Below are 27,820 nucleotides of genomic sequence, written 5' to 3' on the forward strand. Positions count from 1 at the left end.
AAAATGCCTTTCAGCAGTAAACCAGTTTTATCTCAGCATGTGAGCGTAATGCGAGAGTAGAGATGTAAGTGATGCAGGACAGAACCACTGTGATGAAACAGTAAGCCTGTGGGACACTTGTAGCCCAGTTTGTGTAGAGTGGAGTCTGGTGGGCATATCACAAACATATCGCTGTGTCTGTTTGCCACGATGATATTCATGCTTCGTCAGCCTAATACCAAGCCACAATTTGTTTCATCTCAGCAGTAAACATCTAGGTTTTATTTTTTCCTAACTCTATATGAACATCAACATTCAAATGATATATGAGTGTTTGAAATCAATTGAAAAATATCGTCCAAGATCAATTTCAAAGTGCAAATGTTTTCCCAATCAGTATTAGAACCGTATAGATCAGGTTAATAAGCAGATGCTCTACCTCACAGCCACCGAGCCAACAAAGTCCTTGGGGCTGAATTATCTATTTATAGTTACTGTCATTAAATTTATTTTACTTGCGCTTCAGTTATTGTTATGTAGCTTCATTAAATGATCATCTACATTATAATTATCCATCATTGACGGTTTATATGTTAGGGAAAACACTTCCCCTCGGTTTTGGTAGAGAATGTAAAACCTAGGGAGGAGGGAAATCCTCATTCTCTACCAAACCCGAGGGCTAAAGCCCCTCGGGATTTCTCTCCTCCCAAAGTTTTACATTCTCTACCAAAACCTCGGGGGCATGTTTTCTCCTATACTAAACATCTGTGACCTGCATCACTTTGGCCATGCTTCCTTCGACAGGCTGACCCACAACATACAAGGAATACTGTTCAAAGCAAAATCCATTATGCAACATTGTTTCATTGTTGATCAAAATAAGGACATTAATGTTTTAGGCTCATTCTTTCCATGCTGATATGAGATAAAACTATTAGCATACAGTCAATAGGTGCCAGTTCTTAATGATACATGATATCTGATTTTCAGGTTTCAAACAGAAGCACAGTGTCAGAATCCGGTAAGCACTAGTTTGTTGTATATGTGTATATGAGTTTTAAGTGGAATTTTAAAACATATGGAATGAATCAGATGTTACCCAAATTCATTTTGAAGGTACAGTATGTTAATAAGTGTTACATTTGAATACCCTTGCATTTTGTATTGCAGTTGTCTTCATGTACAGGTTCTTCAGGGCAACAATGTCTTGTGATGCAGGGGGTTTGATTGTGAGGCAGGGTAAAATGGAAATCTAAAACTTCACGTGACAATAAAAAAAAATTGAGAAAAAAGTTAGTGTCACTTCATGGCGACCAAAAATCAATGGAGAGCTTTGTGATTTTGCTCCGCATTGAAACTCACCATGGTGATATAAGGAGTGGGCTTTTGCTACATATTTGCATATCAACAAAGAGATAAGCAAACCAAGTATTTGATTTTCACCATGAATGTTGATATAAGTCTCTGGAGAGCTAGAATTGGCTGTTTTTGTCCTCACAGCCGACGACCACGTTGGTTTTACCCCAGTATACGGATGCCCGGTGGGATGCGTGTAGGATGTTGCCTGTTGTTGTTGATAATGACTTTACTCATTGTATCTGGAGACGTGGAATCAAACCCAGGACCTCCTAAAACACCACATTCAGTCTCAGATGTCATCGTTGAATGACAAGTTCGACAAGTTTCGTAACGACATCAGCGAAAAATGACATACATATCACATTCTGGATCTAGTGTTGTTGACTATTTTATTCTTTCTTCAAATATATTTGATAATATTGTCGATAGGAAAGTTTGGCAACGCACTGAGTCATACCACCTTCCATTGGTGTGCTGTTTTAAGAATATTATCCCATCAGTAAGTAATAATGAGATTCCGAATTCACAAAAAATTGAACCATATTCAAGGATAAGTTACCGGCTTCCTCGGGATTGTCAAATTCCATATCAAAGTTATCTCCGCAGTAAATATGTCATAGATATGTTTAACACATTTACTTTATTACTGGAGGAAAACATCAACACTGTTGTAAGACAGAAAATATTTTCTGTTGAACAAATTCAGAAAATTTAAATGTGATTTAAACTTACAATTGTATGGGGATGCCAAAAATGAATATAAATAATGTTGTGAAAAGAAAAAGCGTTCTTATAATACCAAAATATGTGATGATATAAAGAGGTCTGCTGAACATGGAGATTGTAAGAGTTTTTGGAAGACATTAAAGAAAGTTATACGTGGAAATGTTCCAAGTTATTCGATGTCTCCTGATATTTGGTACGATTATTTCAATAATTTGTTAAATCCGAAAGTTGAAAATGTTGATGTAAACAATTTTGATTCTTTTGTTTCCCAGTATATTAATTCACATTCTTGTGAAGATTGTAATGATTTGTCTTTCACGGATGATCTTTTGTCAGGTGAAATAACAGATAGAGAAATAGTAGATGCTCTGAAAAATTAAAATGTGGTAAATCTGCAGGTGAGGATGGAGTACCCCCTGAAGTTTTCAAGATGTCGGGAAATTTCATTGTACGTTATTTGAAACTTCTTTTTAATCGTATCTTAAATATTGGCGATTTTCCAGAATCATGGAATATAAGGTATGATTTTGGGTAAACGTTCTGACCCCAACAATTATAGAGGTATTTCCATTCTGAATGTTACAGGTAAATTGTTCACTATTGTTATAGAAAAGCATCTTAGAATTTGCTTAGATGTAAATGATCTTATGTCAGAGTATCAAGCTGGTTTCCGCCAAAATTACTCAACAGTTGATAATCTATTCATTTTGCAAGCATTGTGTTCAAAATATTTATGTAAGCCAAAAGGCAGATTTTATTGTGCTTTTATCGATTTTAAGAAAGCTTTTGATTACCTTGATAGAAAAAAATTGTTGTATGTACTGCTTACTAAAGGCTGTCATGGAAAATTGTATAAGGTCATTAGAAATATGTATTCTTCTGTAAAGACTTTGTCTTAAACCTTCATCTGGTAGAACTGAAGGGTTTTCCACTTCTAGTGGTGTGAGACAGGGTTGCATATTAAGCCCAGCTTTATTTATCTTTTTCAATAATGAACTTGTAACAGAGTATATAATGAGTGTAGTTATGGTGTATTTGTGACACAGGATATTGTTGACTTAATGTTACTTCTTTTTTGCTGATGATGTTGTCATGTTTTCATATACTGTTAATGGCCTGCAGAAACAATTAAATGTACTGTCTTTCTTTTGCAAGAAATGGGGTTTAGAAGTCAACTTACAAAAAACAAATGTCATTGTATTCAGAAATGGAGGAAAAATTGCTAAACATGAACACATATGACAATGTTCCTTTAGAAATTAAGACATATTATAAGTATTTAGGATTAGTTATATCTTCTAGACTAGCATGGTCAGTATCTTGTAAGCAATTAGAACGTCAAGCATCTAAAGCTGTTATTTATATATATTTTTAACAAAACTTGTAACTGTTCCATTTTCTACAGCATGTTCTATTTTTCATGGTAAAATTGCACCGATTTTGTTATATGGTGCAGAGATATGGGGCACTAAATATAATGAGGCAATACAAAAAGTCCAATCATTTTATTTTAAACGCTTTTTTATGGGTTGGGAAGTTTGCTTCAAATAAGGCCATTTTAGGCGACCCAGGGTGTTATCCTCTTTTCATTCTCAGCCAAGTTAGAGTGGTTAAATACTGGTGTAAATTACTAAAGATGGAACTACAACGATATCCTTATCAATGCTATAATTTATTAAAAACTCTTGATGATAATGGTAAGACCAGTTGTAATTGGGTTTCAAATGTTAGATCTTAGCTTTTTACTTGTAATCTTAATCTTTAATTTTAATCTTGTAACTAAGAACAAGACAATCAGTAACAGAAATGACCAATGACCGCAACTGTGGTGAATACAATAGCACTGCACATTTCTTTAACTGACTTAACTTGCTTATGTTATCAGAGTTTGATAATATTAAATGTCATAGATAAATACTTGAATTTATCAGGTCTATTTGGTCAACTCTATAATTAGGAACCTCACAACTGAACTGCTTATAATATATATTTTTCCCTTTTCAGCAATTCCTCATAATGTGTAAATACTGGTAGCAGTGACAAACCTCACAAGATATCAGTCCAGTTAATAGCTCCATGAACTTGTTTTAAAGGTTATTCAGACGTATAGATGTAACAATGTGTCAGTTAAAATTTGATTTAATCTGTGAGCCAATTATGGAAGCCATGTAGGTGAGCTACAGAACCTGTTTCTGATAGGAAACTTATGTTTACAACTCTACATACGTAGATATGACCACTTATGTATGACCCCTTGCCATGTGTTAGTGTCAGGCAAAAAAAACAATCAGTGTTTCTTCCTGTTGTTTCAATGAACTTTTCCCCTTTTCCCCATTTCCAAATTTGGGTATTCTTCTCTGTGGGACCATCGCCAGTCTTTAAGGCTGTAATCCATGGTACACACACCCTACACTGTGTGTACAGTGTCTTTGTTGCCAGGGGCTTGAAATGTACTTTTAACACTCTGCTGTTCACAAGTTAAATTTTACATTTTTAGTCCGGTGTCTCTGGTTGCCATCTTTCATTCCTGTTTTGATCCCAAGACCATCTCCACAAAAATGTTGTTAGAAAAAAATAGAATAAATTTGGGTCAGCTTGCTTATTTCAAATCTGAAATTGATGAAACCATTTCTTCTCATTGTGTTTGAGAGGTTTTGTGTGTACACAACTCATCTGGCCGAGATAAAAGACTAGTCCGCGTGTATTTCTGACCGACTTGTGATAAAATCTATTCGGTTGTTCAACTGATAATGTTTATGACACATTTCAAATTTAAAAAGAATCTTTATAAAAACATTTATCTGTTATCAGTTGAAGTATTGCAAATACTGAACTCATGCAATTTGGTTCGTCAGTGAAACAGATCAGCACGGGGCACACATGTGAGCTGGTTGATATCAACAAGCTGTGGATGCTGATCTGCGTGAAGTATGTCATGAAGATTAAAGCACTTGACATGCTCGTGATGGTTCTGATCCATGAAGTGACTTGGTACACTTGTGTGAAGCACGTACATCTGTACAGTATAAGTTGTACAAAGTGACATTGTAATCATGACTCATGTTGCTGGACCATTGTTTCCTCAGATAATTAGATCGTGTTAACAATGGCAGGTGTTTGGTGTGGAACGTGTGGTGCCATGACCGATCAGCTACAGTCCCAGTAATATGAGTGTGTGAGTGAGTGAGTTGTTTTTTACTCCTCTTTTAGCAATACTCCAGCAATATCACGGCTGGGGACACCAGAAATGGGCTTCACACATTGTACCCATGTGGGGAATCAAACCCGGGTCTTCGGTGTGACGAGCGAATGCTTTAACCACTAGGCTTACTACCCCCCAGTAACATGAAGTGCTATCTTTGAGTAGTATATAAAGTAGAATGGCCTTGAGTGATTCACACCAGAGAGGTTCTGAATGTCAATCAAACAAACATGATGAGATCAACCTGTTCCATATATCATCATGTTGCTCTTTATCTGTCAATAAGTGTGGTTGTCGTTCAACATGGGCATGAATATTTTTATAATGTATAGTTTTTATCAAACACTTATATTTATTGTGTACTTAATTTGAACTTTCTAAACACATTCACTCCGCTGGGTACAGCAGATCGGCCAGAATGCTTTTCATTTTGGTTTGTAAGTTAAAAGTTTTTAAACTTCCAAGATAATGTTTAAGCATTTAAGTCTGTGCAGTAGGAACACCGAGAACTAGTGATAACTAGGATTGAACAGAGTACAAATATTGTGAACTTTACTAATACAAATTGTGAACGGGGACAGATGATTTACATGGCATCTTCATGGTGATGGAAGGTTACACTAAGTTGGCTGTTGGAACCATGTAAGATGTCAACACAATATATTGATCTATCTTGTTTATCAACCCAAATAGTTTTTGTTGGATTTAAAGGCAAAAAGGCTGTGAAAATTATACAAATAGATCACTGAAAATAAGAGTTGACACCTGGTTTTCACAAAAGTCTTAGTATGTCCCAATCAGGTAGCACTGTACTTCTTCCCTGCGATGGCGATCTGTGAACAAACCAGAGAATCCAGTGATTGACAAGAAAATAGTCATTTGGTGGCACAATTGCCTGAAACACAGCATGTTATTTTTCAGTTAAGTGTGTTGTTACGGTTTAGAAATTACCGTGACAATGGTCTTGTGAGTCCCCTTTAAACCAGCAGAATATGACACAGACAAGTTTATAATATTCAATAATATATCAACAATTAAGGTTACAATGAATGACAGTACAGATTCCCAGTACAATACAATTGGAGCACTAGTCTAAAATATTGGGTCACAAATCTTAAATATTAACTCACCAAAGTCTTGATATTTCTGGTAAACAGATGTACTGATTGAAGATTGTTGACCGATCAATGTAGATGAGGCCTCGTGAGTGGTTGGTCTTGAAATGTTGATGTTAGCAGACAGATGAGTGTAAATCCAAAGTGGTAGTCCTGTCATACGTCTCAACAACCACCCCTCAGGGGTGGAAATAACTTTAAAATTGCTAGTGTACTCCGGTACACTAGCAGGGTGATGGAGATAGATAGAGAATACTGGACTTCACACAGTTTATTTTATAACTTTGGTCTTACCCTGTCTGGATGGTTAATAGATCTGACAACATTAAAATCGAAAATCCAGTATTCGAAGAAATATAATGTCTGAATGGCAATAAGGATTGCTTTGAAAGGAAAACACCCACCAGGTATTTTGACATGAAGTTACATTTCTCAGTGTACTCCGGTACACTAGCACATGTAACATCGCTTGCCCTGATAATTTTTCCACTATACCGTTCGTTTTCTTGTTGATTTAAAAAAAAACCCAACATAATTAACATTGGAAAGTCAACTGGACACCGGTACAGTGTGATATACAAATTTGTTTGCCCGACAGAAAAAAACACTGGACACAGACGTCGGGCAATTGGTTATTTCCACCCCTGCCCCTTATATACCTATTATACAGTTCTAGACTTTTCTAGCAAAATGCACGCCAAACCAGGATCATCTCACAGCTTACAGCATCGTACTGAAAACCGGAAGCACAACAAAGGGAATGTAACTCTAACTTACTCTTAAAAGGTGAAATTTCATAGCCTAAGTTCAAGATGCGAGAACAAAACTCAGTGCTGTAAACTTGTGACCCATAATAACTAAAAGTTAATTAATGTGACATTATTATTAACAAAAACACATCCTCATAAAACTGTTTTGCAGCACTGTAGCTATTCTACTGCTTACAAATATAGAAAAATATTTAAGAGATATATTTGTTTCGAAACACAGTTGGAGGCAGATGTAATGTCTCAGCCAAGCCATTTCTTTGGTAGCAGTGTTTCAAGGCAACTCACTCACTCACTCTGCCCAATGTAGGGATTATAAGGTAGCCTATATATAGCCTGGGTTCATACATGGCACTCTGGTTCAAGTGTTCGCTTGACATGCTGAAGACCTAGGTTCAGTTCACGATATGGCACAGTGGTTAAACTGTTTGCTCATCAGAATACTTGGGTTCTACTCCCCATATGGTACAATGTATAAAGAAAGTAATCCATTCTCAATTTCTCTGCATATTGTACCACATTAATTCCTTAGTCCGACATTTACCGCCTGATAAATGTGTTGTTTACATGCAGTGTGCACTATGACGTGATGTTTTGTATATATGTACATTCTAATCAAGGACTAACCTCAAGCCTGTGCCAGTCACTGAGGAATGATTTTTTCCATGAATTTTTCCATGAATAAGACAATGTTTTTACTTTAGATCTTTGTAATCTCTACTAAAAGCTCAGACACTTCATGCAGTTTATTTTATAACTTTGGTCTTACCCTGTCTGGATGGTTTATAGATCTGACAACATTAAAATTGAAAGTCCAGTATTCGAAGGAATATAATGTCTCAATGGCAATAAGGATTGCTTTGAAAGGAAAACACCCACCAGGTATTTTGACATGAAGTTACATTTCTCCTTTTTTTGTTTCTTATATTAGATACAGTTATACTTTTTCATGTAAAAAAGAAGGTCGAGAGAAACCCTTCAGAGAGCCATGGTATTGTTTTTCCATGTTTAAACCACATATAATTAAATATTAGATTTTCATTCTCAAAGTTTATGAAAGTGACATGGAAGAAAAAGTGTTGAAGTAATTTGTTTAAAATTTAAAAACAACAACATTTTTCTCAGCATGAATAGATGTAATTCAGATGAAATATACATTTTCTGAATTATGATGATTATTTCATCAAATCAACATGGAAACATTTCTAGCAATTTTCTTCATTTTCAGGGAGAAATGCAATGATATGAGGAAATAGGTTTCAAGGTGTTTTGGGCAGGAATGGTAAAAAAAAAAGTTTTAAAAAATGCCCCTTACCTTGTTGTGGCCTTGGAAGTGAACCCATGCAGTTCACTGATGCACACCTATAGGGTTGCCACCTGATCACTACGCCCCTCACTGATGTTTGCTGGATGAGCAGCTGTGGGATGAAATCAGTAGATAGCAGCCTCTTTCATTCATATCAAGTAGCGTACTACTGTAGGAAGCAGAGGGACCATCTTGAAATTCATTTCTCTTTATAGATGAATGCCCTATGACAGTTTAATAGTGTAGGAGTTGTGTTTTACATGAATAAATGTTTGTTGGCAGAAAACTTGTCATATGCAATGATAAAATTGTGGATATCGTGATGTTAAGTTTTATAACCTAGCAAAACAAATTGCAGATGTTAAAAAGAACTTATTTCTTAAAAATATGTTGTTTATGTAGAGACGAAATCATATAATTTTGTAGAGAGAACATATTTTTAATTTCAAAATAATGACTACGGCGTTATTTTACTTAGTGATCATACTAATTTGATTTTCTGTGTTTGTGGAAAATTACTTATAGAAATTTGTAAAAGTGTAATATGAATTCTCTCATAAGTGAAAACTTATCATATAATATGTGTGTGTAATAACTTTTTTATTTATTGCCCATTGCTTCTTAAGGATTTGTATCTCTCCTTTAGAAACATCATAGAGACGTGATTCACTATTGATATTTAAAACAGTAAACTCAATAGAAGAAATTTGAGCTACTTCTTAGTTTTGTTCATGCAAATATAAAACAGATGGTGTTGATGGTTATGATGTTAATCTTTAGAATATATGTATTTTTCCTTTAATCAAAACTTTAAGTTTAGCACTTTTCATAAAAATAGATAGTCCCCTTTGATGTTTAAAATTCTTAAACCATGGATATATATTTGAAAATGATCATTTAACTGTTTATATCACCCCTATTAAATCACGAAGGCTTTTGATTGGTTGGAAATCGATACATGGATCGACACATGCATGTTTAACCTTGTTGATAGCTGCAGCTGTAATTAGTATATCAGGATTTATTGGAGGAAATAATTCTCTTAACTCTGTAAGTTATTACTATATTTCTCATTGATTAGATTAGTCTGATCAAGTATTGACTTCAAATGTCCAGATTTATTGATTTAGGTTTAGTCGGCATACCCTACTCAACATATTTATTATTTGATCCAGGATTTTTCAAGAAGAATTTTGTATTGACTAATAAATGTATTGTGTCGGGAATTATGATTTGTCAGGGGGGAAATATATTGTATAATTTTAGGTGATAAAATTATGAGTAGAGTAGACTGCTTGATGCGACACTAGTGTTTGTGAAATGTACAGGGTTTTTTTAGTTCAGAGATTGTTATTTGTCAGTGAACTTGATCTATCATTGCAACAAGCACGCAGAGTAGTATGATGTACTCTATATGTCAGCATATGTATCAGCCATGTAAGTTTCTTGACACAAATATCACTTAATGACAAATATTTATGTTTAATCCCCTTTCAAAATATTCTTTCTTCCTGTCCCACATGCATTCCTAAGTGTTTTGACAAATTTGAATGAATTTTAATTACTAATGTAAAACTGTCTCTTATCTTCAATCTGTAAACATTAAAAGTTATGTTATTTGAACGTTTATCATGGCTGGCTATTTTTGAGAATTTTAACGTAAGATTTTCTGTTTTGGAAAAGTAGTGACGTGAAAAGGGTTGTAATCAAGACTAGTTCCCATATATATATATATATATATATATATAGTGGTTTAGTGTGTTAATGTGTGTGTATCTGCCATTAGAGTCAGATATTTTCTGGTCAGGGCCGTCACTCTGTTCTCTACTCCATGGAAACATTACACGTCCACAAAGAACTTGCAAGAAAGTGTCTTAGACCTTAGTTAATAACATAAATAGCAATTCATCTTTTCCAACATCTGTATTAAACATGCCGCATCACATTATCTGTGTCTGCTAGTACTTACAGACAAGAACTGTAATATGTGTCATTTGAAATTCACGATGTGTCCTACTGAACATTCGCGTTTCATTTGAGTTGCATCTGTCGGCAGTAAGTTTACGCAGATTCCTGGAATAGTTGTTCAGAAGAAATGGAATATCTGAAAACATGACACATGGACATACTTTTAAATGAAATAATACGGAGTAACAAACTTCCCATGGCTTAGAGCTATTGACGTACACAGGCATAAAACAATATTCATCAACCCACTGTGGACATGATAGTAGTACTTCAAGTATGTCATAGTTACACATGTTTATCTTAATAACAGGTGTCTGAAAGATGTCAGATATCTGGAATTCCATGTTTATCTCTTTGGCAGCCCAAGGTTTCACAAATGTGACTGATTATAACTGAAATATCAGTCAAGCAATGTCATCACCCTAAGACATCCGTGACCTCTTCCATGTTGTTGTTATTATCCCCCCGCCATCAAGTGGGAGGGGGATATTGCATTGAGCTCTGTCCGTCCATCTGTCCGACCGAGATGAGGGGGACAGATTTTTTCAGAAACCATTATAGATAATAAATGAAATGAAATGTGATATTTGTTTTCAGGACATGAATTCCTTGATGGAGTTTGAAAATGGAAACAGTGTTACTGTTTGTTACAGAGTTATGGCCCTTGTCATGTGTTTCTTGACTTAGTTTGTATCAATAGAACAGCAAGTCAGTTAGCCCTGAGCTAAGATTGTTAATTTAGGTCACTGACACTGTCGTTTTTCTGTTTGTTGTCTGCCTTAGATTAATCATAATTAATCATGGAAGGTATTAAAATCAGCATCTTAGAAAAGACATACAGTTCGCGATACCATCACGAGCAAGCATCCTCATACTTTGACTATAATAGTTCAGGGCAAAATTGTACTTTATTACACTATAGATGGTGGTAGTGCAAACTGAATTTCATAATATTTCCATTGGTATTTCAAATTGTGGCGTCACAATATGTCTGAGATATTGCCAATGTGACGTTAAATATTATTAACTCACTCCCTCAAATTGTGGCCTACCAGTAAACCAGGACATTCTTTGCATCTCTAACCATGTTTGATTCAACTGACAGGGATGTCAAGAGATTCATACCTCATGTATCGATACATAGACTGATACTGGGGTCATGATGTACATACTGTGCACCATGACCTACTAGGTGATTACTGGGTTAGATTTGAACATTTTATTGAAGGCACTATTTCACACCACACTTCTCTAGGTATAAATAATGCATTTCTCTCAATAATTCTAACCATCAGCCCTCAGGGAAGCTACCATATAATTTGTTCCATAAAACATTACATATTTAGATTAAAATATTAAATCAAAAAGTTCGAATGAATTAATGCAAAGCTGCATTAAATCAACTCTAGCGCCCTCTGCTGGCAGAACATTATTTCAAGCGAACCCCTGAGAGTTATCTACCTTGGAGTACTCTATGAATATCCTATAACTCCTTTGGAGACAGAACTCAGTTCTAGACAAAAAAACACGCGCAACTTGTGATTGAAACCAGTTCGGCAAACACCGACAACACAGTGTGCGGCAGTTTTCGCAATTGTTTACATTCCATATATGGCAAGTGCAAATATCGAAGCTCTTCGCCTCAGAGTTTCAATTTCAGGCATGTCATAAGGTATAATAAGTCTTTTATTGCATCAATAGGAAGCTAAAGTGAGTGCATATGCCCCAATATATATAATATAGGCCAAAATATTCTTGAAAATCGTGAAATTGTGCCTTTAGTATGTATGAGGTGGTGTGTTTACCAGGATCTTGTCCAATACTGATATGAAACTTTGCGCTCATAAAGACCAGTTGCCTACTTGTGTCTACAAGTTTAACTTTGGCTTTGTTCACAATGGTTTAATTATCTGTGGAACTGTTCGATATAAACTTTGCACACATACATTTTGCAAGCAATGTATATTTAGCATATACTATTTCTGTTTTCTTGGCAATAGGTTTGACTTTGAGTCACTTCACGGGGCTGGGCTTTTTTGGACATATCACCAAAATCACTGTTTTTCTTCAGTATGCTAGCATAGTGCTGGGCAGTTATTTTGGACATATCACCAAAAATCACTGATATACAAATTTTTCTTCAGTATGCTAGCATAATAGTGAGTCATATCATTGTCAAATAATGAACTGATACACAAATTTTATAAAGTTCCAGAATACACACTACCAATGTCAGTTTGTTAGAACGTGACAAAAGGTTTATAAGTCCCCTTTGATAGAACACAGACAAGTCTAAAATATTCAATAATATATTGAACAAACAATGAACAAGCTACAATGAATGACAATACAGATATCTAGTACAATGCAATTGAGTCACAAATGCAGACAGATGTGTATAACTCCAGTCATGTAAAAAGTCTGTGTGTGATTCCGTCTCGCACAACACAACAACCAGCCTTTATATAGCTCTTACACATTTCTCGAGCATTCTAGTAAAGGCAGGCAGCATCACCATCCACTCAGAAATAATGGAAATCTGTGGAAAACTCCACAACGTGAAGAAGTCAACACGATAAGCAACCAGCCAAGGGAGGCAACTCTGAAGCACTGTCAAAAAGGCGTACCGCTAAAAAATACTACTGCCATTGAACATACATGATGTGAGATGAGATCCACAACCCACACTCAAAACTTGAAACATTGTGACCCATAATAATTATCACTCAATCAATGATATCACAAATTACAAAAAACACATCGTAGCAAGTTTTAGTTTAGGACACTATTTCAGCCATGTTTCTGACAAAAGGACAGATAGATGGCTAAAGTAGAACTGGTGAGTTAGGCATTTTAAAGAAAATGAATGCATTAGAATATCTTCGGTTTGCCTGAACCAAAACAACTTTCTTGGTAACTGGATGATTGCCTTGAACAAGTAACTTGTGTCAACTCATGGAAGAGCAGTTTTAACCATTGCAAGCCTATGTTTGCCTATACAAGTGTCTATTTTTAGATATTGTCATGAATTTCAGAGATGGATACCAGCACTGAAAACCTCCCAGGCTTGCAGTCGATGCCATCTTTCAAGCGGGATTTCCATATGACATGTCTGGATGTGTCCCAGAACAAGATTGGTTCCTTGTCCCATCTTCTGGAGGCAAAGGAACAATTACTGGCCTGCTTCGCTCGCCTCCAGAAACTCGACCTCAGCTACAACCAGCTGGAGACACTCACCAGCAAACTCTTCAAGGTCAGTCAGGGTCAAGTTTGGAAGGTGACCATTATGTGGAATAGTGAGTGAGTGATTGTAGCTTTATGCTACAGTTAGCAATCATTGAGTTGTGAGGTCAGCCTGTGAATTGTGTAAATATCAGAGCAAGTGAGTGAGTGAGTGAGTGCTTGGTGTTTTTGTGCTGCATCAGGAGACAAAGGTAGACTGCATGAGCTGCGTATTAGGCAGGAAGGTTTCCTAGTTAGGATTGTGGCTTAAATCAAAGATTGGTTGGAGTTCCATGAGAATTCATACTGACTACAGTGGCCACAAGACTGAAACTGAGTTCCAGGTATTCAGACGTGAGATAATCAAGCATGACAATGTTGTTATACGCGTTCAAATCTGCTGCTGTGGATCACTGGATTGTCTGGTCCAGATTCGATTATTTACAGACCATCACCATATATCTAGAATATTGGTTGGCTAGTGCTGAGTCTGGGAGTTAACCTTGACATAACAGAGGCCCAGATAAGCTGCGTATCCGGGTAAAATACGCAAATAAAATTTCCAATTACGCATTGAAAAATAACTGTTGCGTACCAATTACGCATTTAAAATGTTAGATACGCAAAAAGTTTTAAAAAAATGCGTACGGAATATATTTATAAAAATCACTTGCGTAATGAAAAAGACATCGATTGCTATCAAGTTGTACTGTTAGTATAGGACAAGTGTTGTACTGTCAGTATAGGATGAGTGATTTTTTATGAAATCATTTCCATTATGTTTAAGTTGGTGTTGATTAGGTATGACATAAGGCAGAACATACCTGCTTAGCAAACTTACTCAATGACATAATACTTAGTTGAGTAAAATGACTGAAATACGCACATATTTGAAAGCAGTGGGTAACGGAAAATGAAATACCCACTCAACATTCATAATACCCACTAAAAAAAAATACAGTGGGTACAGTACCCACATGAGCTAAATCTTATCTGGAGCTCTGCATAAAATATGACAGGTATGTCAGTGTGTCACTTGTTACATGTTGAAAATGTGTGTTATTGAGTCTGACTATATCCATAATGTTTGCAACTGTCTCTTGTAATGGAAGGTTGTAGGATACAACTGCCTAATGCATTCCCCCATTCCTGTTCCAGCACTTCCCAAGTCTACAGTATGTGGATATACGATACAACAATCTGAAATCATTTCCACATGAATTCGTAGAGTGTACTGCACTTATCTCTCTCGATCTCAGTCACAACCAGGTGAGCTCCATTACATTCCTTGTCACACTCTCAGTCACTACCAGGTGAGCTCCATTACATTTCTTGTCACACTCAATCACAACCAGGTGAGCTCCATTACATTCCTTGCCCCACTCAGTCACTACCAGGTGAGCTCTATTACATTCCTTGTCACTCTCAGTAACAACCAGGTGAGCTCCATTACATTCCTTGTCACTCTCAGTCACAACCAGGTGAGCTCCATTACATTCCTTGTCACTCTCAATCACAACCAGGTGAGCTCCATTACATTCCTTGTCACTCTCAATCACAACCAGGTGAGCTCCATTACATTCCTTGTCACACTCAGTCACAACCAGGTGAGCTCCATTACATTCCTTGTCACTCTCAATCACAACCAGGTGAGCTCCATTACATTCCTTGCCCCACTCAGTCACTACCAGGTGAGCTCTATTACATTCCTTGTCACTCTCAATCACAACCAGGTGAGCTCCATTACATTCCTTGTTACTCTCAGTCACAACCAGGTGAGCTCCATTCCATTCCTTGTCACACTCAATCACAACCAGGTGAGCTCCATTACATTCCTTGTCACACTCCGTCACTACCAGGTGAGCTCCATTACATTCCTTGTCACTCTCAATCACAACCAGGTGAGCTCCATTACATTCCTTGCCCCACTCAGTCACTACCAGGTGAGCTCTATTACATTCCTTGTCACTCTCAGTATCAACAAGGTGAGCTCATTTACATTCCTTGTCACTCTCAGTCACAACCAGGTGAGCTCCATTACATTCCTTGTCACTCTCAATAACAACCAGGTGAGCACCATTACATTCCTTGTCACACTCAGTCACTACCAGGTGAGCTCTATTACATTCCTTGTCACTCTCAGTCACAACCAGGTGAGCTCATTCCATTCCTTGTCACTCTCAATCACAACCAGGTGAGCTCCATTACATTCCATGTCACACTCTGTCACTACCAGGTGAGCTCCATTACATTCCATGTCACTCTCAATCACAACCAGGTGAGCTCCATTACATTCCTTGCCCCACCCAGTCACTACCAGGTGAGCTCTATTCCATTCCTTGTCACTCTCAGTCACAACCAGGTGAGCTCATTTACATTCCTTATCACTCTCAGTCACAACCAGGTGAACTCCAGTTCGTTCCTTGTCACACTCAGTCACAACCAGGTGAGCTCTATTACATTCCTTGTCGGACACAGTCACAACCAGGTGAGCTCCATTACATTCCTTGTCACACTCAGTCACAACCAGGTGAGCTCCATTCCATTCCTTGTCACACTCTGTCACTACCAGGTGAGCTCTATTCCATTCCTTGTCACACTCTGTCACAACCAGGTGAACTCCAGTTCATTCCTTGTCACACTCAATCACAACCAGGTGAGCTCTATTACATTCCTTGTCACACTCTGTCACTACCAAGTGAGCTCCATTCCATTCCTTGTCACACTCAGTCACAACCAGGTGAGCTCCATTACATTCCTTGTCACACTCTCAGTCACTACCAGGTGAGCTCCATTACATTCCTTGTCACTCTCAGTAACAACCAGGTGAGCTCCATTACATTCCTTGCCCCACTCAGTCACTACCAGGTGAGCTCTATTACATTCCTTGTCACTCTCAGTCACAACCAGATGAGCTCCATTACATTCCTTGTCACTCTCAGTCACAACCAGGTGAGCTCCATTCCATTCCTTGTCACTCTCAATCACAACCAGGTGAGCTCCATTACATTCCTTGTCACACTCAGTTACTACCAGGTGAGCTCCAGTTCATTCCTTGCCCCACTCAGTCACTACCAGGTGAGCTCTATTACATTCCTTGTCACTCTCAGTCACAACCAGGTGAGCTCATTTACATTCCTTATCACTCTCAGTCACAACCAGGTGAACTCCAGTTCGTTCCTTGTCACACTCAGTCACAACCAGGTGAGCTCTATTACATTCCTTGTCGGACACAGTCACAACCAGGTGAGCTCCATTACATTCCTTGTCACACTCAGTCACAACCAGGTGAGCTCCATTCCATTCCTTGTCACACTCTGTCACTACCAGGTGAGCTCTATTCCATTCCTTGTCACACCCTGTCACAACCAGGTGAACTCCAGTTCATTCCTTGTCACACTCAATCACAACCAGGTGAGCTGTATTACATTCCTTGTCACACTCTGTCACTACCAGGTGAGCTCCATTACATTCCTTGTCACACTCAGTCACAACCAGGTGAGCTCCATTACATTCCTTGTCACACTCTCAGTCACTACCAGGTGAGCTCCATTACATTCCTTGTCACTCTCAATCACAACCAGGTGAGCTCCATTACATTCCTTGCCCCACTCAGTCACAACCAGGTGAGCTCTTTAACATTCCTTGTCACACTCTGTCACAACCAGGTGAGCTCCAGTTCATTCCTTGTCGGACACAGTCACAACCAGGTGAGCTCCATTCCATTCCTTGTCACACTCTGTCACTACCAGGTGAGCTCTATTCCATTCCTTGTCACACTCAGTCACTACCAGGTGAGCTCCATTACATTCTTTGTCACACTCAGTCACAAACAGGTGAGCTCTATTACATTCCTTGTCGGACACAGTCACAACCAGGTGAGCTCTTTTACATTCCTTGTCACACTCTGTCACGACCAGGTGAGCTCCATTCCATTCCTTGTCACACTCTGTCACTACTAGGTGAGCTCTATTCCATTCCTTGTCACACCCTGTCACAACCAGGTGAGCTCCAGTTCATTCCTTGTCACACTCAATCACAACCAGGTGAGCTCCATTACATTCCTTGTCGGACACAGTAAGAACCAGGTGAGCTCTTTTCATTCCTTGTCATACTCAGTCACAACCAGGTGAGCTCCATTACATTCCTTGTCACACTCTGTCACTACCAGGTGAGCTCTATTCCATTCCTTGTCACTCTCAATCACAACCAGGTGAGCCCTTTTACATTCCTTGTCACACTCTGTCACAACCAGGTGAGCTCCAGTTCATTCCTTGTCACACTCTGTCACAACCAGGTGAGCTCCATTCCATTCCTTGTCACTGTCAGTCACAACCAGGTGAGCTCCATTCCATTCCATTCCTTGTCACTCTCAATCACAACCAGGTGAGCTCCATTCCATTCCTTGTCACACTCAGTCACAACCAGGTGAGCTCCATTCCATTCCTTGTCACACTCAGTCAAAACCAGGTGAGCTCTATTACATTCCTTGTCGGTCACAGTTCACAACCAGGTGAGCTCCAGTACATTCCTTGTCACTCTCAGTCACAACAAGGTGAGCTCCAGTACATTCCTTGTCACACTCAGTCACAACCAGGTGAGCTCCATTCCATTCCTTGTCACTCTCAATCACAACCAGGTGAGCGCTTTTACATTCCTTGTCACACTCAGTCACAACCAGGTGAGTTCCATTCCATTTTCTAGAACTGTCATTGTACATTGTCTTTGGCCAGGCACTGACCACCTGGTCCTGCCTGTAACAGGGACTTATATGATTTATATATAATTTCATATTTGGATTCATATTTTTTATCTTGACACTGATTCAGATCACCAATCTGAGCAACAAGGACCTGTCTGGAATCTACAGCATCAGGGAACTGAATCTTTCTTCTAATCAGATTGAAAACTTTCCAGACAAAATTGACAAAGCCATGCCACATTTGGAGAAGCTGATTCTTTACAAGTAAGTGATTCATTGCTTGCTTCACATGATTCATTATTTTGCAATTGGAGGATTTTCATCAAATTAATTTAATATGTCATAGAATGTTTTGCTATAATTTCTGCAATCAAAACTCCCAGAAAGAGTCCTGCCCAAAGTGTTCGTTATAACAACCAGAAAGCTTGTTCTTTCTCAAATGTGTTCATAGAATCGGAAGTACTTTGTAAGAAACTATTCTAAAGTGTTTCCCCCATTTAAACTCCATGTTATTTTTTTAGTCAACTGTAATGAAAAATACATGGATTGATTGCTGAAATAGGCATGAAACCCAACTCACTCACTCACTCACTCAGTACTGTCAGTACAATAGTACTGTCGGCTTCCTGGTGAACCTTACCTTAAGTGATATTTGGCCTGGGGTTAATATGGGGTTTATCAAAGCTTGGAAGAGGCAAGCTCAGTTCAGTTATCAGAGATACTCTGTGCCAGGATACTCTGATTGAAAGCTTGATTGTAAACCTGTTCTGATATTAGTTCCACCAGCAAAATAGAAATTGTGGTCTTTCCTTCCATGTCAGGCAATGGGGTAGCCTCCTGGGTAAAGTGTTAACTCATCACGCTGAAGGCTGGGGTCGATTCTTACATGGATTGAAGGCATACCTGGTGTCCCCCACAGTGATAAAGCAAAAAAAACCTTGTACCTTGTAGAGTTCCTCTTACATCACTTGCTTGATAACGGTGTTAGTACCTACACCGAAACGTCGCATGGATTGCAATAAGGATGTTGACTATCCATAGAACTTCACCTATACAACTTCTAAAAGAAGGGATCCTCTTAGTTGTGCCAGGATCTGATTGAAAGCTTGAGTGTAAACCCTCTTGTTAATTTGTTCTGATCCTAGTTCTACTAGGACAATAGCCATTTCACATCACTTTAGCCTTTCCTTCAATGTCGGGTGATGGTGCTTAAAGTGTTCACTCGTGCTTAAAGTGTTCACTCGTGCTTAAAGTGTTCACTCATGCTTCCCTATCTTTGTGAAGCCCATTCCTGGCATCCACCACTGTGATATTGCTCAAGTATTTCGCTCACTCACCACATCCACATTGACTGACTCCAAGGTCTGTCGTTAGATACCCAGCCCTGTCACACTAGATGATGTTTGCTGGTTATTACCCTGTGTGGCTCTTGGCAGGATAAAACACAGGCTGGTTGTCATTGAGGCATATACAGTCGAGCACCGTTGTGTCGAACTCTGATAACTCGATATCTCGGTTGTGTCGACATAACGTCTTGGTCCCGACAAAATCCTTCATAAATTATCATTATTCAAACTCTTTTAACTCGATACGGATGTCTCAATATTTCGGATATCTCGATATAATTTCATGGTCCCAACAAGCAAAATTACCATTTTAACTAAATATTTGCAAAGAAACTCAATATTCACCTACCTTTCATGGGCAAGTATCCCTCAGAACTGAGGTTGTTTCCACACGTTTACACACGGTGCGGCGTGAATCAAAGGAATGCGGTAGTGTAAACAATTAGGGCTAATTGAGTTGAAGGTGTCACTTGTAATTTAATTAGGATTAAGTAAGGAGGAATTAATTAGGAAGTACTCACTGTATGACTAAACACTACTGATAACGGATTATAGTTTCGAATCAAAACATACTGAGAAGCGTTTGTTTTCTTTCATAGTGATATGTGATGACATGCCCTGGTCGGATGTCTCGAAGTTCGGATAACTCGATATTTTTTCTTGGTCCCATGAATATCGAGACAAAGGTGCTCGACTGTACTGTGTCTAAGTGGGGATTTTCAGTGAGCTAGGACTATTATATCTCCATCAGTTGGGACTGGTACAAGCAGCCACACCTCAATTCATGTTGTAGCATGTTGTAACTATGCTAATCTTGAACATAAAACCACACTGACCTCAACTCACCTTTCTGCCGTGAATCACTCTGTAGCTCATTGACACAAAGGCTTTAAGACTGATCAACAAGAGTATAATGTGTATGCTTTGTCGTGTAACTGTTCTAGGGAGGTGTTAATTCTATGTTTTCTCCTAGGAACAAGATATCTAGTCTTCCCAAGTCCACCATTAACCTGCCACAGCTCCGACGTCTTGACCTGTCCAGGAACTTCATCACACACCTACATGGCAACTTCCTGTCTGCCTGTAACAAGCTGGAAACACTCGAGATGGTCAGCAATGGTCTAGGTGAGCATTGTCCTGCAGGTGTCCTGAATGGTCAGTAACTGTCTAGGTATTTATAGTTCTGTTGTCCTGTTCTGAGTGCAGGTCCAGAAGAACAAATAATAACACTCTCACCTGAGTGTCCTCAACAAGAAACAAGAAGAAACATAGATATGTTCAAGAATATTTTATGTTGTAAGCCTCATTTCTCAGAACACAAACTCCCAGTCCACTCTCTTTTCTGTCAGATCTGTCAGATGATGTCTGTATTTCCAGAACAACTCCCTGGCGAGGACATGGCCAAACATTTTCCCCGACTCAGCACTTTGAAGTTAAAGGGGAACCTGCTGAAGGAGAAAGAACCATTCTACATTCCAAAGTTCATCTTGGAACTTCAGAGGTCGGTACACAGCAGGATGTTTGCATCTGGAGATTCATGTATAATGTACCATTGTTCCTATTTTTAGATTGTATCATTGCAAAATTTGATAAGTAAAAGGTCTTAGAGGCTCATAACTGAATGTTTCTACCATGATAATTTTTGCTGTTGTATATTATTTGACTCTCTTCTGAAGTAGGGACATTGGGTTGCCCACTGGTTAAAGCATTTGCTCATCACACCGAAGGCCCTGGTTCAATTCCCTACATGGGTAGAATGTGTGAAGCCCATTTCTGGTGTCCCCCGCCGTGATATTGCTGGAATATTGCTAACAGCAGCATAAAACACAACTCGCTTACTCTTCTTCAGTATATGCCATGTTGTGTGTTGTCCATACTGAGATATTGTCTCCAGTCACTATTGGGGCAGTGAGGTAGCCTCGTGGTTAAAGTGTTCTCTCATTGTGTTGTAGACCTGGGTTTGATTCCCCACATGGGTACAGTGTGTGAAGCCCATTTCTTTTGTCCCTCACTGTGATATTGCTGGAATATTGCTAAAAGCTGTGTAAAACTAACCTCACTCTGTCTTTTGTCCCTCACCGTGATATTGCTGGAATATTGCTAAAACTAAACTCCCTCACTCACTCCAGTCACTATTTCAGAGTATGTAACATAAGCAATGTGTTGGTATTGTGCTGGTTACTAGGCACTGTGGAAGCTTGTTATGCACAGGTAGACACAGTCAGTGGGTAGCGCTAGTAACACATCTTTCTGTTGCAGCCTCAGGTTTGTGGATTTGTCCAAGAACGGGCTGATGGGATTCCCTCCTCCAGTGTTATGGAAGTCCCAGATCCTGAAGGAAATCTTAGTGTCTGAAAACAACATCTCAAGAGTAAGTTCAGAATGGCCTACTCATTAGTACTGACTCAACTCGTTTTGCTTTTATTTCATTTCATTTATTTCATTTTGACAGTCATCTGAGGCGATGCAACTCACTGACAGTTGTGTCCCCAGAATCCTGTGGGTTTGTATTGTTTAGACTGTGAGAATCATGGCTTTGTCCACAAAGCTATCTTTGACGTATCACCTTCATAAGTCAGTGCTGAAGTAAAACCTTCACTACTTCACCAAAACAAAACTGTCTGAAGCACTTCAAAAGCACTGCCAACAATGAACAGAGCCAAAAGATATCTCATCCCAACCAGTTCCGTGGATGTCCGGGTTAGAATAAGCCTTCAGTAACCCATGTTTGTCGTAAGCGGCGACTAACAGGATCTGGTGGTCAGGCTCGCTGGCTTGGTTGACACATGTCATCGGTTCCCAATTGCTCTGATCGATGCTCATGATGTTGATCACTGGATTGTTTGGTCCAAACTCGATTATTTACAGACCACCGCCATATTGCTGGATTATTGCTGAGTGTGGCGTTAAACTAAACTCACTCACTCACTCACCCCATCCAGCTACAATGAACTGACTAAGCCACCACTAATTCGTTGCTTCAGCTATGTGTATTTGGTTCCACCTCATGTACACTTGGCTTCCTCCAGTCACTGTTACTGCAATACTGACCAATATCCATAGTTGTTCTTGTTAATCCCTTTCATACATGCTTAAACTTTATGGGGTGGTGGGGCAGCCTGATCAAGCCGGCATGATCTGATATAACTGAAATACACTTCAAAGTCATTTTATATCCAATTCACAAACACCTTAAAAGTGATATTGATAATGGAACTGTTATGCCACTGTTCCAGCTTAATTTGGATGGTGCTAAAGCTTGGGCTAAAGTTGAGAAGTTCCATATTGCAAGGAACAAGCTGTCAGAGGTAAGGATTTGTCCCAGGAAACTATAGTTTTAAGATCACTGCATCAGAATTCATCTTGTTATATTACCGGGTACGTTTTAACTAGATCACCAGTAGGGGAACGTGTGCACTGCACAGCTGATTGCTATATCCGGCTCTGTATATGAGACGGTTACACACGGTATCTTAATCCCTGCATATATGACAATGCTTAGCAAAAACAAATTAAAACTGAATAGGTAGATAATCTTGTCTAGTGATGTTTAATTGCAAAATTGACGTCTTTACTGTCAAAGTCGTCTTCCCTTATTTGGTCCTCAAAATTCGGCTTATCTATGGTAATATATGGTAGATATGTTTTAGACTGTAAGCTGTAAGTGTTGTAATTCTGAAGCACATGTAGCACAAGAGGTGTCTCCTGGGGCATGTGATTTTGTTTGAAATGTGCCCCTGTCCGCTCAGCAGTTTATGGGTACCTAGTAGGGTGAGATGGTAGTGTGACTGGTAACCTTCAACTGTGTATCACTTTGAGCAATTTGGGTGTCGGTTTGGATATATATATATATATATATATATATATATATATATGTGCACAATATGAAGCATGAATCAAGATTATTGTTGAGTGGATTTCTTGTAGATTCCAAAGGATATTGGTCATCTGGTATCGCTACAATCACTGGACTTGAACCATAACAAGTCCTTGACTTCTCTACCAGATGAACTTGGCAGGTGCTCTCGCATGTGGGAGGTAAGGTTGTTTTCAATGACATCCTTTTCTGGGCAGGTGTTGATCAGATTTTGTTTAAAAAGTTTGTTACTGATTCTGTTGAAAGATAAAAACAAGATGTAAACATGTGGCCTCCTGATATGTCTTCACATGTATTCAGATGCCTCTTGATGGCTTGAACTTGAGTGACCTTGATGACAGTCTCGTTAAAGGAAGAGTGAAGGATCTGATAATCTATCTCCACAATCGACTGAAAAAGGTAAGAGGTTCTCAGCTGAGGTGGACGAATGGTCTAACTTTTCTAACAAGTAGGGACCTCTCATATTCAGAACTAGTTTAAGTGTAATTTTAAGAGCCCTTCAAGTAGACAGACAGTCATATCTGAAGTCTTGTTTCGACATAAATTGTTAGGAGATGGACGAGTAATGGTGATAGTTATCTCAAGATTTTTTTCCAATGACGTGATTTCCAAACTAAAACGTGAAAGTTAATCCCAGATCAATAAGTACAAAACTAAATTGGGAAATCTAAGTGTGGTTTTATGTGTTCTATACCAGCAATGAATAATGAATAATTAGTTGTTTACTAATAGTACATTGTGACCGGAAGCCTTGTGACATTATTGACCAATCGCAATGTCATTGACCAAAAGCACCATGGTCCTTCTTGTGCCGTTACTTGATTAAACAAACACCCGTGAAGGTCCGGGTTAGAATGTGCCTTCAATAACCCATGCTTGTCGTGAAGAGGCAACTAACGGGATCGGGTGGTCAGGCTCAGGGACTTGGTGAATGTCAAAATCCCACCAGTGCAAATCGATGCTCATGCTGTTGATCACTGGATTGTCCAGACAGACAAGATTATTTACAGATTTACTCATATAGCTGGAATATCTAAGTGTGGTGTAAAACTAAACACACTCACTCACTGATTAAACAAGTTGTGTTCAACCCCATGCTCGTGCTCATGTCGGACGGACCTTATTTCATACACGGCTCATGCCATTAATTCATAAATACATCAACAATGACAATTACGCGACACAATGTACCAACAATATTAGACACAACTACACCAAGGTGAGATGACAAACTCACGATGTTTGCTGACAGGCCCAGCGTTACTTCCGCATGAAGCTGATGGTGGTTGGATACGGGAACCGTGGCAAGACCACCCTTCTGAACACACTCCGCAGGAAGACAAAACATAGAAGTGAGACGAGACCCACAGTCGGAGTTGTGGTGGATGATTGGAAGTGAGTGGACATTTGCCATTCATGTGAACAGGGAATTTGTTTTCACCCACATTTGAATGAATTTATTCTATGATCTAAATCATCAATCCGATATAAGGGTATCAATTAATTATTTTAAATCCATCTGAAAGCAGTGCTTTTATTATAAGTACATAGAGGTCACTTTGACAACCTGAAAGTTGATCTATCTGTCCATCCACTGAACTCAAAAACCCTAAATATTGTACTTCCAATAACATGTTCAGCTTCCCGTATCTAAAACAAACTTCACATGGGCACAATGTGTTTAGAAGTACCCAGATTCTGGTGTCAAGCCCCATGATTGCTGGGAATGTAAACATTGCGAACTTTACCATGTCGCTGCTGGAATATTGCTATCCGTTGGAAAAGCGTAATGAAACTAAACTCGTAAAGCAACTGCAAGTCAGTCAGTCAGTAAAACAAACTAACAGTAATTTATGAAAATTATCCATTTAGAAGATGATAGATGACAAGGCTGACACAATATTATGGATGAGAACCTACAATGTATATTGTAATGGTGACAATTTGGTATAGATCTGTTGTACCACTGTCAAGATATAATGAACATGGTATAAAACTATATGTGGCACGTGAAGGATGTATGTACAGTATTGTATACTCATGGAAACCAATAAGGGAACACATGAAAGAACAAGTGTTCCTTTGTTCTTTTCCAGGTTTCTTCGCAAGGTATGTATTGCACTGTGAGTGAAATTCTGGAAATATATAAAGGAACACTTGTACTTTCATGTGTTCCCTTATTTGTTTCTATGAGTATATATTACCAGGTCGTCCCCCCGGGCAGCGGAAGGTCGCGGGTTCGATCCCCGACTGCGTCATACCAAAAGACGTTAAAATATGGTACTTGTTGGTCCCTGCCTGGTGTTCGGCATTAATGGGTTTTCAACAAGGACTGATCGGCTCAGAGTTAGTATAATGTGTCTGAGTGTGGTATTCATACTTCACTGCGGCGGGGTATCTCAGTGAGCTAGCACTATAAAACCAGCTTAAGTCTGGGCTAGTACAAGCAGCCGCACATACACATACACACGCATGCACGTGGTCATATGAGCGAAATATTCTCAAGAACGACGTTAAACCCAATTTCACCTCACCTCATATATTACCAGGTAAACATGTATGTATCGTGTGATGTGACTGTTGTGTTTGCCAGGTACGAGAGACAGAACTTCCGCCACAACATGAAGTACACCCTGTCTACGTGGGACTTTGCCGGGCAGGAGGAGTTCTACAGCACACACCAGTGCTTCCTGTCCAATAGGGCGCTCTATCTGGTCAGTTCTGCTAGTCATCGTATTGTGTATCAATACAGAGCTCTCAGTTAGGTGCAAAGGTGGCCCAGTTGTGTAAGGTTCTGGTATTAGCAGCTCATTGTTATGAGTTTGAGTCCAACATTTACCCTCGTGACGTGTGTTCTTGAGTTTGGCAAAGGGAGCCTTGTCATGACCTGCTTCACTTCGGCCCTTCCATTGACGTTAATCTGACGTGCAGTGATGTAACTAAAAACTGTACTGGACAGGGTGTTTCTACAATGATGGTCATGACGGTACATGCATAAAACATATGTTCACATCTCTTCATAATGAAAGCTGGGGCATGATCAGACAAACACTCAGTCTCGGAGTATATATAACTGAGAGTTGTTTCTTACACTAAATATTCAGGCCAGACCAATTTTATTTCTTGTTTTACAGATCTGCCTGTCATATTTTTTCAAGAATAAGAAAAAAAAATTAATTAATTTTCCCCGCTCAAAAAATAAAATCTTAATATTTTTTTGGTCCAAATGTAAACTTACATGAAAATGGTATTTAGATTGTTTTTTGCCCAGTATACACTTCATGAATTTCCAAAAGTAAAATACTTTTAGTATTTAAAAGGAATATTACTTTTACTGGTGATTTTTTTTTTTTTTTTTTTAAATTATTCCCTCCTGCCTTTAGGTTTTCTGAGGACAAAGATCTGTAAAACAATAACTAAAATTGACCTGGCCTCATGGAGTAATCTCAGACGCCTAAATGGCGCACAAGTGATTCTGAACAAATGTGTTCTAGATAGAATGGACGTTTGAATTGGAACTTATTTAATCATTCAGTTTAAAGTTTCAGTTGAAAGGCTAGTGCCTTCTTTAGTGACTTCCAGAAACAGCACCTGTTTTGTAAGTTTGCATTTGAAGGAAGGAATTGAAATCCATGTGACAGTTTTAAAATGCAACGTACAGATATTCTGAGTGTTTTCCAGGTTGTGTATGATGTCAGCAAGGGGCTGGAGGAGATTGACCGACTGAAACCCTGGCTGTCCAACATCCACTTCCGGGCACCAGGATGTCCAGTCATCGTTGTGGGGACTCATTTCGACAAGCTAAATCCAGGTGAGGATCTACCAAGAGTCTGATATTGGGCACAGCTCTGCAGCAAATGTCAGAAATATTTCTAACTTTGATTTACAGATTTCTCAGTTCATGTGATATCTTTTAATTGACATTGCAATAAGCTGTCAGAGACAATATTGTATTGTCTGCTTTGATGCTTTTTTATTTTTAAGCACAGTTAATTTTTTTGTGCAAAATATTGATGTTTGTATTTTTGCCAATTGCGTGATAAGGGTGCTTAGTTTGGAATTCTATATAAATCATGAAGACATTCAAAAATACATGTTCAGCACAAAGTACAGCTGGTCATGAACTCTGAGGAAAAGTATCATAATCTATGTAATGCTTGTGATGCTTGTCTTTGATTTGTGGCAATGCCTGAATATGTATGCTTTACAATCATTGACAGGCATCAGCTCTTCAGTTCTGTTGTGGAATGT

At 38.7% G+C, this 27,820-nt stretch overlaps 1 protein-coding gene across 1 annotated transcript in view; it reads left to right on the plus strand.

Annotated features, from left to right (window-relative positions):
- Nucleotides 1-27,820, plus strand: part of LOC124279291 (leucine-rich repeat serine/threonine-protein kinase 2-like) — a 63,130-nt gene that overhangs the window by 6,406 nt on the left and 28,904 nt on the right. Inside the window, exons 6-18 of the mRNA XM_046715106.1 lie at nucleotides 970-1,000; nucleotides 13,458-13,675; nucleotides 14,803-14,913; nucleotides 18,474-18,610; nucleotides 20,666-20,817; nucleotides 21,070-21,193; nucleotides 21,952-22,063; nucleotides 22,929-23,000; nucleotides 23,620-23,730; nucleotides 23,870-23,968; nucleotides 24,822-24,964; nucleotides 26,163-26,283; nucleotides 27,251-27,380. Of these exons, the coding sequence (XP_046571062.1) occupies nucleotides 970-1,000; nucleotides 13,458-13,675; nucleotides 14,803-14,913; nucleotides 18,474-18,610; nucleotides 20,666-20,817; nucleotides 21,070-21,193; nucleotides 21,952-22,063; nucleotides 22,929-23,000; nucleotides 23,620-23,730; nucleotides 23,870-23,968; nucleotides 24,822-24,964; nucleotides 26,163-26,283; nucleotides 27,251-27,380 (1,561 nt within the window). The remainder of the gene's footprint in view (nucleotides 1-969; nucleotides 1,001-13,457; nucleotides 13,676-14,802; nucleotides 14,914-18,473; nucleotides 18,611-20,665; nucleotides 20,818-21,069; nucleotides 21,194-21,951; nucleotides 22,064-22,928; nucleotides 23,001-23,619; nucleotides 23,731-23,869; nucleotides 23,969-24,821; nucleotides 24,965-26,162; nucleotides 26,284-27,250; nucleotides 27,381-27,820) is intronic.

The sequence above is a fragment of the Haliotis rubra genome, unplaced genomic scaffold (genome assembly GCF_003918875.1).
Source record: "Haliotis rubra isolate DU_JTF1 unplaced genomic scaffold, ASM391887v1 Scf1068, whole genome shotgun sequence".
NCBI lineage: Eukaryota > Metazoa > Mollusca > Gastropoda > Lepetellida > Haliotidae > Haliotis > Haliotis rubra.